Source organism: Trachemys scripta, chromosome 11 (assembly GCF_013100865.1).
Source record: "Trachemys scripta elegans isolate TJP31775 chromosome 11, CAS_Tse_1.0, whole genome shotgun sequence".
Classification (NCBI taxonomy): Eukaryota; Metazoa; Chordata; order Testudines; family Emydidae; genus Trachemys; species Trachemys scripta.
In genome coordinates, this window is record NC_048308.1 from 19,338,072 (window position 1) to 19,354,588 (window position 16,517).

Below are 16,517 nucleotides of genomic sequence, written 5' to 3' on the forward strand. Positions count from 1 at the left end.
CTGTAATAAGTCACCAGAACCAGATACTATTCACCCAAGGGTTCTGAAAGAACTCAAATGTGAAATTGCAAAACTATTAACTGTGGTATATAATTTATCATTTAAATCAGTTTCTGGACCAAATAACTAGAGGATAGCTAATGTGATGCCAATTTTTTAAAAAGCCTCCAGAGGCAATCCTGACAATTACAGGCTGGTAAGCCTAATTTCAGTACCAGGCAAATTGGCTGAAACTATAGTAAAGAACAGATTTGTCAGATACATACATGAACACGATTTGTTGGGGAAGAGTCAACATGTTTTTTCTAAAGGGAAATCATGTCTCACCAAATGACTAGAATTCTTTGAGGGGGTTAACAAGCATGTGGACCAGGATGATCCAGTCGATATAGTGTACTTGGACTTTCAGAAAGCCTTTGACAAATTCTCTCACCAAAGGCTCTTAAAATAAGCTGTCATGGGATAAGAGGGAAGGTCCTCCCATGGATCAGTAACTAGTTAAAAGATAGGAATCAAAGGGTAGGAATCAATGGTCAGTTTTCAGAATGGAGAGAGGTAAATAGTGGTGCCCCCCATGGGTCTGTACTGGGACCAGTACTGGTCAACATATTCATAAATGATCTGGAAAAAGGGGTAAACAGTGAGGTGGAAAAATTTACAGATGATATAAAGCTACTCAAGATAGTTAAGTCCAAAGCAGACTGAGAAGAGTTACAAAGGGATCTCACAAAACAAAATGGTAGATGAAATTCAGTGTTGATGAATGCAAAGTAATGCACATTGGAAAACATAATCCCAACTATACATATAAAATGATGGGGTCAAAATTAGTGGTTAGCACTCAAGAAAACATCTACTCCATGTGCAGTGGCAGTCAAAAAAGCTAACAAAATATTTGGACTCATTAGGAAAGTGATAGATAATAAAACAGAAACTATCATATTGTCTCTGTATAAATCCATGGTACACCCGCATCTTAAATATTGCATGTATATCTGGTCACCCCATCTCAAAAATAAACATATTGGAATTGGAAAAGTTTCAGAAAAGGGCAAGAAAAATTATTAGCTTCCACATGAGGAGAGATTAATAAGACTGGGACTTTTCAGCTTGGAAACGAGATGACTAATGGAAAATATGATAAAAATCTATAAAATCATGACTGGTGTGGAGAAAGTAAATAAGGAAGTGTTATTTACTCCTTCCGATAACACAAGAACTAGGGGTCACCAAATGAAATTAATGGGCAGCAGGTTCAAAACAAATAAAAGGAAGTATTTCTTCACACAATGCACTGTCAACCTGTGGAACTCTTTGCCAGAGGATGTTGTGAAGACAAGCCTATAACAGGGTTCAAAAATGAACTAGATAAGTTCATGAAAGATAGCATTAGCTACTGTCAGAAGACAGGGTACTGGGCAAGATGGATCACTGGTCTGACACAGTATGGCTGTTCGTATGTTCTTATGTACTGAAGATTTTCAAAAATTCACAGTAACAACATAGGGTTTAGAAACTATCACAGTACGATTATTGATTATAGAGCAATATTTTATTCCCAAAACTGAGAGAATGCCATATTAGATATAGATCAGGGAAGAATAATACTGAAATTTTGGAGCCTTCAGTTATCATGCAACAAACAACCCTTCAGCTCCTTTAATACCGTCTATTAAGCAACCATCAGATGATACTGACTACTGACTTGGTCCAAAGGGGCGACAGATGACACTAGTTAGATCAACTGGACCCTTTCTGCCCTTTGGATCTGAAGCCTTTGGGGATTCCAACACTGACTTGCCCATAAGCAAGGAAGAAGGGCCTGGTGCTAATTTACAGTCACCTTGCTTCACAATCATCATTGGTGAATACAGGATTAAATAGTTTGTTTAAAATTATTTAAAACTTATACTGTATATGTATATAATGTCTTTTGTCTGGTGAAAAAAATGTCCTTGGAACCTAACCCCCCCATTTACATTAATTCTTATGGGGAAATTGGATTCGCTTAACATCATTTAGTTTAAAGTAGCATTTTTCAGGAACATAACTACAAGGTTAAGCGAGGAGTTATGTATGGATTTGTGCAGACAATACTTTAAGAAGAATTGTTTATCCTTAGCAGTCAATGTTTGCATAGTTAACACTATGGAAAAACAATAAGAGTAACTGTTTAAAAGGAACAGTGGATTGAATGGAAAGATTGGCAAAAAAAAAAAAATGCTGGAAAATGAATTTGTGAAACTACATCTTTTGCATTTAATATATCTTAAGTATTTGCAACGCTAGTTAAATAGCAATTTGCCTACAGTATTGATTTTTAATATGCATTAACACAGCATTCACAATTTATTCAATCTTGCTTGTAAAAGGCAAAATTACTGAATTATTAAAAATGATTTTATGTTCCATAAATAATAAACCCATAAGTAATATTCTAACTCTACAAAGATACATTTAGAAAAATAGTCTAGCAACTGCTTTGTATAGGGCGAGTCACTTCTGTATTACAGGCTAATATACAGAAAGCTTTAGAGAAACTGTATTTCTGTTCTTGTTAGACTACAATTCTTCTAACTGCCAGTTTTCTTTCTATGCTCTTTCACCAAAAACAGTATCTGAATTTGAGTCACAACAACTCTCTCTCTCTTGTCCCAATTAATTGATGTATCCAGTTTCAAAGGATGTCAGTTACTAGCTTTATCACTTATCATCAGCTTAATTATATAGTTTTCACAGGATCAAAATGCGTGCATCTTTTGCTTCTGTCAGAGTTGATATCTACTCTGAATTCTTTTAGTGCATCCATTTGAATCAAACTTTAACTTGTTTCATAGATTTATAGAAATCTGCAGCTATCTGTTGAAAGCTAATCCCTCAGTGTAATTTCATCTGAGGGATTTTTGTATTAATGTAATTACTTACAAACACAGGTGAGGCTTGTTCAAGTTTACTGCCCTGATTTACAGATGAAAGATACTGCTCAATCTAGACTAAAAGATACGATTTAACCTTTGGCATTTTATCACTTCAAAAACCTGAGTTACAATTAAGGAACTGTCAGACTTCCAAATTTCCAAATACCAAATTTAAGCACCAGCATTAAAGTAATATTGATTGCTTGGAAAACTAATTAACCCGCTGATCAATTATGTGTTAGAGCAGGGGGAGATGAGTGCTTCACAAACATAACAGAGGTGTATCAGAGATGCCTATGGTCTTACAGTCTCTTTGGGAATTCACTGACTGATTTGAAAAGAAAAAAAAAAAAAAAAAAAAACTTTGAATGACGAGCGCAGTTTGGGAAGATGCATCTTGACTAGTGGCTTCCAGTATACTACATAAGGAAAATATAGGGAAGGATCAGAGAAATGCTGCAGCAAATAGAAAATATCAGCAAAGTTGAGGTGAGTCTATTTAGCTTTAAGCACAGATACAGATAATGTAATAGAATGCCAAGGAAAGTAAGGATGTGACTGAATAGGGAGAATAAGATGGAATCAGCAGAGAGTGAATCTAGAGTATTTTGGATCATTGCTTACAATTTTGGATTGGCTGAAAGACAGAAGTATTCTTCAATGAATCAAAAGTATGTGGAATTATAAGAATATATAATCTCCCCAAGCGGAGTAGCCAAAGGAAGAGGACAGAATGTCCAGAAAACTATGTAAGTTTCACCTTGTGGAGTTTTAAGAGGTCTAGAGGAGGCAGGTGTTATGTCCCATACCTTCATGGATCCACAGTGAAGTGAAGCCTGAGTCTAAGAGATGCTGGGTCAGTGGGCCAGATCTTCTGTACTGCAGGGCTGCGCAGGGGCCCCGCGAACCCTGGCCCAGCGGCGGTCCGGATCTTCGGCGGCAGAGGGCCCTTCAGTCATTCCGGGTCTTTGGCGGCGGGTTCTTCAGTGCTGCCGAAGACGCAAAGCATCTGAAGGGCCCTCCGTCGCTGAAGACCCAGACCGCCGCCGGGTGAGTACAAGCACTGCAGCCAGGGCTGGAATCGGGCCCTGCGCCCCTAAGAGGGCCCTGCAATGTCCCCGCACTGTCTTCAGTGGCAGCTCAATCGCTGCTGCGGAGGAAGGTCCCTCTGCTGAAGTGCCGCCGAAGGTACCGGCAGCCGATTGAGCTGCCGCTGAAGTCCCAGTACTGTTGGCGGCAGCAGCTCAATCGTTGCCGCTGTCTTCAGCGGCATTTTGGCGGAGGGTCCTTCCTCCGTAGCAGCGATTGAGCTGCCGCCGAAGACAGCGGCGCAACTTCGGCGGCAGCTCCTTCGAATCGGGCCCGGTGGTGCCTAAAGCCGGCCCTGGCCGCAGCTCCCCTGTTTTACCCCAGACCTCCTGAATCCTCTGGGTGGCCCTGCTGTACTGTTCTTCTTGTGTCCCCTTACCTGCACAGAATGGAGCTCCTACCCTACCAGTTTTCACCAACCATCCCACTCCCCACCTTTTCTTCCCCCAGACTGTCCAAATAAAAACCTTTCTAAGAGACTGAAGAGCTGTTTTTAGCTGAATTAATTAGGCATAGATATCTGCCACTTTTGCACTGAAACGTACCTATTGAGCTTAGCCTCCAAGTTTCCATTGTGACTTGACCCTGACCTCTAGAAAGCCAGTGGAGGAACTTCCCTGGATCTGTCCACCTCTCCTTCACTTCACTATCCTCACGCACAGCCGAGATAAACTCAACTTGGCTCCCCCTCTCAGAAGGTAAGAAGAGAAAAACATTCATTTCCCAGGGAAATGAAATTGGATGAAGGATACTTAGAGGAGTCTGCTGATTGGTAAGCGAGAAATTACAGCTAGAAGAGATTTTATAGTCTAGAGGAGAATATGGTACTATGGAGTCCATGTTCAGGTAGTCCATATCTATCATGTGAACACAAGTATCAGGAATTAATACTAATTAACAGAATAAAATAAAAACATTGAATGTGTAATCAATTATCTAATTTTGAAACACTTACATAAACACAGGCACAAAGGTCACATTATTACCCTTAGCGGAAGTGGTGATAATGTCCTTAATGCAGATCCAAGCTGCTTTTTTTTTTTTTTTGATAAAATGTCCATTAATATTCATTTGATTTTCCAGTAAAAACTACTTGAAAATACATTAAGAAAAAAACTCAGCATTTCTGCGGAAGTGGATGAAGTGACATTTAGGTCAGTTAGCAATATAATGATATACATTAAGAAAGGAATAAATATGAAATACTGAATATGTTCTCTTTTCATTTTTAAATACATGAAAATCATATCCCATGGTGATGTTATAGTATCCTTCCTTCCTTTTAGAAGGGAAGTTATAAGAAGGATCCACTAAGTCTTGCAACAGGATTCCAATATAACAGAGTCCTTAATACTTGTGATATAGGAACAATCATACCAGATCAGACAATTGGTTGCTATCCATTTTAAATGTGTTGCCTTTCCATTGCACTGATTGTCCCCTTATTCTTCATTAAAGAGTGGCATCAAATTTGTCTTTTTCAAACCATTCCTCCCTTCTTGCCTGCATCTTGATGTGGTGCAAAGGCTTGTGTGCTCCATTAACCCCGAGAGCTATGCCAGTGGGAATTTTAACTCCTAGTTAGGTTACCCTAGCTGGATAGATCAAAGGTCCAGGACAACAGGAAAAGTATTCCACTGGTCCTCCAGGTTGGAGATTGAGTGTTAAAGCCAACAACCTATCCTCACAGGAAAGCAAAGCTATAGAAAGGCAACAAGGCAGCCATTCTGGCAAGCAACAGGCCAAAGCAATGGGTTCTGTCTCAGCAGAAACAATGGGTTTGAGGGAAAGCCATGACTCTGAGAAATTCTTTATTAATGGCGAAAACAAACTATGAATGTATGGGACATTAGAACAATGGCTGAAACAATAAAAACGGTGCAGATGCTGAAAGAACTGAATGAACAGAATCATGAAATCCTTGGACTAAGTGAATGTCGATGGCCAGGAGCTGATAAAAAGTGATTCAAAAGTGAAAAGGTCAGAATATATTCAGAGAAATAAAACGATTACCACTCAGAGGAAGTATCATTAATTAAGACTTCCAAATAGAAAAACAGTTTATACACTAGAAGTTAATTAACAGACAATTGCTCCAAGATAGGTTTCAAATACCATACATGAAAATGACAGAGACAATAATGAGATCAAAGATCAGTTTTTCTATTGTCTACAACCTCTGACTGACAATATTCCCAAGCATTACATCTGCTTAGTAAGGGGGGGACTTCAATGCCAAGGTTGGGGATAATACCTCGTTCCCTCCTGTTCTCTGCCTGTGCACAGAATAGTTCAGTTTCCTGGGGACGGTAATACTCTGGTTTAATTCTGGTTATTGGGTTAGTGTGGGGGAGGCTGAATTGTGCTATTGGCCTGTGATATATAGCATTTCAAACTAGATGATCTGGTGGACACTTCTGGCCTTAAACTCTATGACAACAAAAGGGAAAAGTAATGAGTAAGCACAGCCCTGGTTCCCAAAATCAGAGCAGTTAAAGACTGCTAGAACTGTGCTGGTCTTGGGGCTTGTAATTGGTGGAAAATTATTCCCCCACAAAAAAATCCAAATGGTAATGTGGAATTTCCTAGAGGGATTATCAGGAACCAGAGTGACCATATATGTACTGAAGGAAATTTAGATCAACTCTCCACAATGTCATAGCATAAGTGGAAGCTGACATCAGAAGTACCACATTTGTGTGTGGCAAGATTGAAGATCAAACTTAACAAAAACAAAACCCCTAAAACCACCAAGAAATTTGACAGCCAATGGCGAATAGACAAGACATTACAGCAGCAATTTCAAACTAAACTGAACAACAGTTTTCAGATGCTACAAGATAACATTGACATATCCTATTTCCATGACAGTATCATAGATGCCGAAACAACTGTAATTGGTTTCCAAATAAGCAAACCTAAATTCTGGATAACTGAGGATATATGGAACCGTGTGAAAGAAGGAAACAAACCAAAGCAAATATTAGCTACTCAAAAATACCTCCAGAAAAAGACCCAGTAAAAAAAGATCTGTGTTAAAAAAGGACAAAGCAGTGAAAAACAGCCTGAGAAGAGACAAGAGGAAATACATAGATCAAAGAATCTGGAGTGGCTCTAAAAGAGGTGATAGTAAAATCCTTTATCAACTCCACAAGGTCCTATTAGCAAGTTTAAATGGTGAGCTACTTAAAGATGCACAAGGAAATTGACCATTTAGTCAACAGACTGTTTATTTTCTGTCTCTTAGCCAGTTTATAATCCATGACAGAACTTTACCTCTCATATTACTTAGTTTCCTTAATAACCTGTTGTGTGGGGCTTTGTCAAAGGCTTTTTGAAAGTCTAAATAAATTATGTCACCTGGTTCTCCTTTATCTATAACTTTGTTTACATGATCAAAGAATTCTAAGAGATTAGTGTTCTACAGTTTTACTTCACAAAGCAGTGGTGGTTTCTCCCTCATTTTTAACTATTGTTTCAGTCAGTGTTCCTGGATTGCCCCTTAGGTCTTTATTAAAGGTTGAGCTACGGTGATTGACAGCAGCTGGAGATCTGGCTTACTGTGGGTACATGTTCTCAGGTATAGTAACTGATTTTAATGAGAGGTTGCTTATTATTGTTAGCAACTCTTAAATTCCTTCAGAATTTTTGGAAGTATACCAATTTATAGCCTTACTCCATTTTTTGTCATTTTATATTTTTTCAATAATTCTTATTATGTCAAGGTCTCCTTATTTCCTTCCACTGAAAGCTTTCTCTCTCTCACACACACACATATTAAGTTACATCCACATCAGATCTCAGACTTCCTGTATCAGTGATGTGCTGCCAATAGTTTAACAAAAATTATCTCCATTAGCCTGTAATAAACTTGTACCAGGGAATATATGTGTTTGCAGAGACAAGGTATATAGGAAAAGAGAAGCCATTTGTTTGTTTTCCTGTTTAAATGAAATTAAGTTTCATAACTATAATTAAAGGAGCAAACTAATATTAAATGCACTTTACTTGAATTTTGCTCTACAAGTACTTTTATCATCTACAAGGTAAATCATCTGTCTAAGTGGTACCCAGAGAGGGGGCGATCTCAATCACAGGCAAGTAAAGCATAACAACCTTCATTTTCATGGCAGAATTATAGCCAGAAAACCCTTCAAAGCCCTCTCCAGAATATTACTGTCCCATAGAGTTTATAAGTAAGGAAGGTACTAGTTATTTATTTTGAAGCACATGTAATTTGAATAAAGTCCTGATCAAGTAAAACTTGTTATTTCATATAGCATATGCATCTGTATAAACTTAATATTTTCTCCAACCTAGACAAAATGGATATATATCATTGAAAAGGAGAAATAAGTAATTTTGAGGTTGGTTTACTTACGATCAAACCACTATTACTTTGTCTTCTTTCTCTGCCATGGAGCTTTTTGTAGAAAATACCTCCTGGATTAAACTGAGTACTCCAAATAATCATATCACCTTGATAATATACATCCATCCCAGTTATCCTTGAATTATGTTCAACATGTGAAATTTGTTGATGAACATCACTGTAGTTGAATGGATATATAAAACCCAGGATATCAGTGTCATTAGCAATGTAGAGAACTTGATCTTCAGAGCCTGGGGATTATTATAATGAAATACAAAAATAAAGTGAATTTCAACTAACACCTAGTAAAAATCAATATTTTTCATTTCTATCGATTTTTTTTAGGTTTATTTGGTATAATTTCTTAATGTTAATAAGGGAACTTGGTTTGCATTTGCCCACCCTTATAAACACTATCACACTATTAGAAGTAGTAATACTCTGGTAGTGCCTGCAGTTTGCTAGATGATGCCCATACACAGTCCTTGCCTCAAGGAGTTTATTGATTAAAAACACAAGCAACATATGAATGGTAGGGGAGATTGTGCAAATTGTACTCACTACTACATATATCCCATTTTCATATTAATTATGTACTTTACAAAAATGTTAAATAAACATACATACATTAAAGGCAATTTTTACATGCCAAGATTTCATATGTATTACTTGAACTTGCTCTAGAAATTAAGAAAGGGCAATGATCCTGTTTCCATTGAAGTTAACAGAGTTTTGAAACTGACTTCAACAGGAACACAAACAGAGTGGTGTCATGAACCATGTTCACCATTAAATTCAGCATTTAATCATAGTGGTCTCTGAGATACCCCAGTTATTACCTATCTGAAATGCCTGGGTACCATTAATATTATCTATATAATAGTATTCTCTGAAATCTATAAATGAAGTTTGAGAAAAAATATATATAATTATTGGATATATAAAGAGCACACTAATGGTCTTTGCTTTATTTTAAAATTTAGATCATATTTGTCCACAATAAATGACTTACAGTAACTACCATCCAAGATTTCATGCCTTATGGATATAAGTATCAGAGGGGTAGCCGTGTTAGTCTGAATCTGTAAAAAGCAACAGAGGGTCCTGTGGCACCTGTGGCAACAGAGGTCTTGCATCTGAAGAAGTGAGGTTCTTACCCACGAAAGCTTATGCTCCCAGTACTTCTGTTAGTCTCAAAGGTGCCACAGGACCCTCTGTTGCTTTTTATGGATATAAGATATTCAAGGACATTTGCTCCCCCACTATTGCTAAAAAATGTCATAATGGGAGCTATTTCACAGGAAATAGTAACAGAAAAAGTGGCCATGCAGTTATACCACACTATTCTGTGCCATTTGCCAGAATGATGCATAGACAGGCAGGGTAATGAGTATGACCAAAAACTTGTATGAAAGACTAAGGATCAAGAGGTAAAGGTATTTATTAAATTATAAGCCTAATGTTAAATTCTTCTATGTCACCCTTGATTACAAGTAGCTACCCATCGGTAGCAGCAGGGTGTGCTCAAGGTCCTTTATCTTGATCTTATTGGTTCCTCAATCGCAAATGCAGATTATGAACCCTGATAGAGTTCTTATGATGTGCAGAGCAAATTAATATTGACTCAAGAGAGTCATCCTTCTGTGAAAGGTCACCGTTAGGAAAAATGGGGCATTCAGTGTTCATATGGTGTTGACAGTTGCCACCCACAATACACTATAACCTCACCTCCACTCTATGATTGTTAGGAACTACTATGGAAGTACTGTGGTGTCTGCTTCCACAGTGGACATACTTTCATATATCCAACAATTGAAAAATGACATTTCAATAGAGAATAGAAATATAAATTATTTCACTCAAGCAGTGGATTACTGCTTGTTTTCCTTTTAAGTCAATGAAAATTGGTCCCCTATATGTTGTATAATGTGGAGGAGCATACAACACTCATTCCTTAACACAGTCCATTATCCACTAGCATTTTGCCAGCAACAATAATAATATATGCAAATGTATTCACTTTGCATTTATATATTACTTCAAAGCATTATGCTACAGCAGGTAAATATTATTGTCCCACTTCCAGTTTGGCATACTGAGGCACAGAGATTAAGGTCAGATTTCAAAAAGAACATAAAGATGCTGATGGGTGCCTAGTGGGATTTTCAAAAGCGCCTATGTGAGTTAGGTGCCTAAATACCTTTGGTAATGGGGCCCTAGGTGATTTGTCCAAGATTGCTCAGCAAACCAGTGGGAAAGCCGCCAAATACCCAGTCATTTGCTCCAAACATTAGAAAATATGTCCATGAAAAAAATCTGATTCTGCTCTCAGGCCTCTCAAACTTCAACACAACACCTACATTATTTAATAACATCTTTAACTGACTTTTCAGTCATTTGTGTTTTAATACGAATATTATGTGTCTTATCCTTGTTGGAAGACATATTTAAGCAGGAGAAATTGTAGTTGGTAGAAATGTAAAACACATGCAGGCAAAGGGATAGTTTGCTTATGTATGCTTGGAAAGACTGCTTTCTTGATGATCAGAAGTAAATGTACATTGTTTGAAATATTCTACTCATTTTTCTTAACATGAATTATAAAGTCAAAATACAGTAGTATCCATTAAATATGTAAATAACTATGTAAATAATTAACTAAATATTATTAATTAGGTATAATTTTTGTAGCCTTACCTTTTGCTATACAGCTGTTATTCTTTTCCTTATAATTTCTCTCACATATACATTTGTATGATCCTTTAATATTAGTACATTGATGTGAACAGGTGCCAAATACCATGCATTCATTGATATCTAGGGGGGAAAACACTCATCATAAGATAATACATACTTGGATTAAATTTATCAGTCCACTGTTCTAGGATTCATCTGAACACAAACTTCCAAGCACTTTATTCCTTCATTCCAACTGTGAACAAAACACTTCTTCACCAGATTCTCCTCCAGTCTTATTTTGTCTCCTACCTTCCTACTCTTGTCTCTAATTTCACTCCATTATCATTAATAAACACTTGTAATCAATTCTGAAGACTAAAAAGTCTGAGTATTATCAACATCTCCAAGGGATCTCTGTATGGCATGCTCAAAACTGTCATTATCACCATCTCATAGAAAACCTACACTTCACAGTTTCCTATTTACCTATTTCCCTTTCCTTAAGATTGGGTTAGATTGCAAAACTCTTACTCACATTTGTGAGTAGTCCCACTGAAGTAAATCAAAATACTTGTGCAAGTAACTGCTCACCAATTTACCGCAGTTCACAATATGCTCCTGAAAAAGGATATGGAGAAAGTGGATCTTCTCTCACTTTTCTGAGTAATACTTCCAGCACAACAATCTTGACTGCTCTCAAACTAGCTGGACACCCTTTACATTGCAGAGAGCACCGTTCTCAAGGTATTTAATAACTCCTCTCCCTTATTCTATTTGATCTCAGTACAGCTTTCAAGGTTATAGATTGCTATTTTTCTTCAGCTTCTCACAAAACAATTTGTTGTCACCAGTACCTTCATCTAGTCGTTTGAATTCCACTCCTTTAATGGATCTATTGAAATTCCTGTTGGAAGCTTAAAATCATGTGTTTACATCTTCCATTATGAAATCATTTAAAGTTCTGACTTTGGTCCTCTGACATTTCATTGCTTGCTTTAATCTTGGACAATATCTTCGGGCAAATTATACACACATCTAAATCCCTCTATCTCTTGCCCATCTTCTTATCTTGATTCGCTTAGCCCGTAGCTATGACTGAGGTCCTCATTCTTGTGAAAAGTCACATTTATCTCAACTCGTTCACTCCATTAACATTTTTTCTGCTCCCCCATTTTTCTGGAAATCTCAACATTATTTCTGTACGATTATTAATGTACTATTTCTGTAAAGTGTTTTTGACATATATAAAGGACCATACACACAAATTAAATTGTATTGAACTGTAAGCTAATTACAAGCATGCAACTAATTTCTCTATGCATCTCTTTGAGAAAATGCTCCTTTTTTCAAAGCTAATTTAGTCGGGATGGATGAAGTTTCCACATGTCAATGATCTTTCATTTTGAACAACCTAAGAAATAATAGTGGCAATATTAGTCTGGTAGAAGCCTGACAGATAAAATAAAAACAAATAAACAAACAAAAACCAAACTGGTTGTATGCGACATCTACTGATGAACTTAACAAATAGAACAGAATTGACTGGGAAGAGTGAGTTAATGAAGAGGTGGGAAGAAGGGGAGAATCAACTTCACCTTTTCTGCATTCCTCAATTCCTGTTCTTGGAAGTGGATGGGACAATTGACTGCTTAGTTAAGAGTGGTCTAGAATTAAGGAATTTTGAGATGAGAGGAAAGGGATTTTTATGCCTGAATGACTTGTCTGTACAACGTTTTTTTCCCCCTAGTTAATCCCAAGAAAGGTATTACCTCTAAACAAATAATGAAAGATGAAGAAAAACTAAAGCAGAGTAAGCTTATATTACATTTCTGTCATCAAGGCATGTATAAACTCACATGTATAAATCTGTGTTTTCTTGCACTAGTGTGTCTGATGGGAAAAGGATTAAAGTTTGTAATAGGAGTATGAATTCTGATGACTCATCAGGTCAGTTTCTGGGGGTATTTGTTGCATGTGTTGGCATTAGTCTTGTACCCTGATGAACTTTCTCTATATAGAGGCATTAGCTCACTAAGTGAATTGATAAAGAAAATTTAGATGCCTTCATTGGTTTTAAATGCCCAGACAAATGGTTATTTACCATAATACATGTAATTCTTAGAGAGCTGCCTCAATATAGACAGTATCTGCTTGTACCGCCGTGTTTCATGGACTTTTTGGAAAGTAATGCCTGTTGGAGCCACACAAATGCCCTCTTGTGGTCCCAAGGCGTCAAATATTTTTGGCATCCTTTCCAATGAGAAAGTATGACCTAATTTGGACCAATTCTTCCTGTCATTCACTGAAATAACCAATGAGCCCTGAGCGGCATGGGTTAGAAAATTCTGGATCTTATCTTCCAGTACCTAATAAGCCCTTAGTTGTGGATGGGTGTGACATTATCTGATTAAAATATGACCATACAGATCATTGTTGCAACCACTGTTATATATTTGCAGCAAATATTGTACAAAGGTTGTCGAGTGAAGTGTCTATGAACAAGTTATGATTTGCTGGTAATGATTATGCTATCTGTATGCATGTATCATTTTTGTATTTTAAGTTGTAAGTATTGGCTCTATATTTGGATTTCAAATGTTTGCTCCTGGGGTAACACCCACAAGGTAGCTCGCCAGCACATCTTGGAGGAACTGTTCAAATTAAGTGCTCATCAAGAAACACTTGATTGACAATGGACCATGGGAGACGCCCATCTACACTGAGTGGATGGTCATGTAAATGTGCTGTCCGGAGTGTAGGTAATGGCTTCCTGCAATGACTGAGGGAAAATGGGCATGAACATGTGACTTGCCCATGTGACTGCAAACTCCATCTTGTTGCTGTAATTTTCCACAGTAAGAACAATGGGGTGCCCTCCACATTGGAAAAGCTATAAAAGGCCCTGGAAACACCTCCATTTTGTCTTTATTCCTGTTTCTTACCTATGGAGGAACTTTGCTACAAACCGAAGCTCTGATCAAAGGACCAAAAGACCCATCCAAGCTGTGGATGTACTCCAGAGATTTGACTTAAGCCAGCAGTTTATTCCATCACTGCTACAAGCCTGAACCAAGAATTTTGACATTACTGTAATTGATTCCTTTAATTCTCACATTTTTCTTTCTTTCTTTTTATAAATAAACCTTTAGATTTTAGATACTAAAGGATTGGCATCAGTGTGATTTTTGGGTAAGATCAAAGTTATATATTGACCTGGGTGTGTGGCTGGTCCTTTGGGATCAGAAGAACCTATTATTTGATGAAACTGGTTGTAAAGATTCACTCATCTCTGAACCCAATGTTTTTGGTGGTGATATAAGACCTGGAATGCCTGAGGAAACTGCCTTTATGTTTTTTTGCTAGCCAGTGTGGTGAAACAGGAGTTTACTTTTGTGGCTGTTTTGGTATATCTTACAAAAGAATAACCACCAGTTTTGGGTTGGGTTTGCCCTACTTTTCAGCAGTTCATCCTGAATTTGGCTTCCTCAGTTGTGACACATTAAGGCATGGTTACAATGGGATCCTGGAATTGATGACCCACTTGAAGAGAGGAGATAATGCTGAAGAGGACCCCCCACCGTGATTATATCATTATTACTATTATTTATTATTTTTATTACCATAGTGCCTAAGAGCCCTAGTTCTGACTAAGACCTCATTGTGATAGGTGCAGTAGAAACACAGAACAACAAGACAGTCCCTACCCTAGAGTATCTTACAGTCTAAGTATAAGACAAGAGATGACTCATGGATATAAATAGATGGGGGAGTACAAGTAAACAATGAGACAGTATTGGTCAGCATGATAGGCAGTAGGCAGCCTAAACATGGTCACATTTTTAATAAGCATCATGGCAAAGGAAAGTTTTGAGGAAGGATTTGCATGTGGATAATGAGGTGGCTTTGTGGACATTTATGAGGAGTGCCTCCCAAACATGAGAGGGAGCATGGGATAAAACACAAAGGTGTTTTTTTTTTTAAATTTAACAAGGGGGCCATGGAGACCAACATCATCAGCTGATCAGAAGTGAGCACTAGTAGCTCAACAGCAAATGAGAGATGATAGATAGAATGCAGACTGACTGTGAAGGGTCTTGAAAGTGAAGATAAGCAACTCTTGTTTGATACAAGAGAAGAGGGAGCCAGTGGAGTGATATAAAAAGAGGGGTGATATGGTCAAAGTGATGCAATAGGAAAATGACCCTTGCAGCAGCACTCTGAATGGATATGGGTGAAGTAAGCTTGCATTTGTTAAAGCCAGAGAGAATGATGTTATGGTAATCGAGACATGAGATGTTGATAACTTGGATGAGAGGTACAGTTCTGTGTCTATAGATAGGAAAGGGCATATCTTAGAGATGTTATGCAAAAAAACCTAACACAATATATAGCTATAGCCTGTATGTGAGAACCTAGAAAGGAGCCTGAGTCAAAGAGGATGCCCAGGTGATGGGCCTGAGTGACAGGTGTTGTCCACACTAATCAAGAAAGAAGGTAGCAGGTTCATAGGCATTAAGGGTCATCCCTGTTCTGGCATGTTAAAATGGAATAAATCTTTGTGATGCTGAGGCCTCCTCTTATGCTGATCTAACACCAGCATGCCTTCGTAATAGATTTCATAGCTACTTGTTGAGCTCCCAGTACAGATGGATTATGCAGAAGTCAAATTTGGCTTTGGCATTGCAGAAATTTCCCATTGGAGGGCTCACTTCGCAGAGTGATCTTCTTGATGGTTATGTAACCTTAGTGCTCATTGAAAACACAGATGCTACAGCCTTAGACCCTATTCTGTCTGACAACAACTTTTTGGTGTCACGGTGGCCATGATCAGTTTTCACCAAAAAGGCTAGTAGCGATCAGACATCTAATATAGTTAACACCCGTGAAAACGAGGCAGGATCTGAGGCTAAAATAGGGAGAGAACAATTTAAAAATTAAACAAGTGTCATGTCTTTAAGTCACAAGGCCCTGATGAAATACATCCTAAAATACTCAAGGAGTTGACTGAGGACATATCTGAGCCATTAGCGATTATCTTCAAAAACTCATGGAAGAGGGGAGAGATTACAGAGGACTGGAAGAGGGCAAATATAGTAGCAATCTATAAAAAGAGGAATAAGGACAATTCAGGGAATTACAGACCAGTCAGCTTAATTTCAGTACCCAAAAATATAATGGACCAAATAATCAAGCAATCAATTTGCCAATAACTAAAAGATAATAAGGTGATAAGTAACAGTCAGCATGGATTTTTCAAGAACAAACTGTGTCAAACCAACCTAATCGCTTTCTTTGATAGGGTAACAAGCCTTGTGGATGAGGGGAAGCAGTAGATTTGGTATATTTTGACTTTAGTAAGGCTTTTGATACAGTCTCACATGACCTTCTCATAAACAAACTAGGGAAATAAAATCAAGATGGCGCTACTATGAGGCGGGTGCATAACTGGTTCAAAAACC

At 37.7% G+C, this 16,517-nt stretch overlaps 1 protein-coding gene across 1 annotated transcript in view; it reads right to left on the reverse strand.

Moving 5' to 3' along the window:
- LRP1B (LDL receptor related protein 1B) overlaps positions 1–16,517 on the reverse strand; it is a 1,021,752-nt gene that overhangs the window by 95,756 nt on the left and 909,479 nt on the right. The window contains exons 76-77 of the mRNA XM_034786032.1: positions 11,077–11,196; positions 8,389–8,630 (exon numbers count right to left, since the gene is read on the reverse strand). Coding sequence (XP_034641923.1) covers positions 8,389–8,630; positions 11,077–11,196 — 362 coding nt within the window. The remainder of the gene's footprint in view (positions 1–8,388; positions 8,631–11,076; positions 11,197–16,517) is intronic.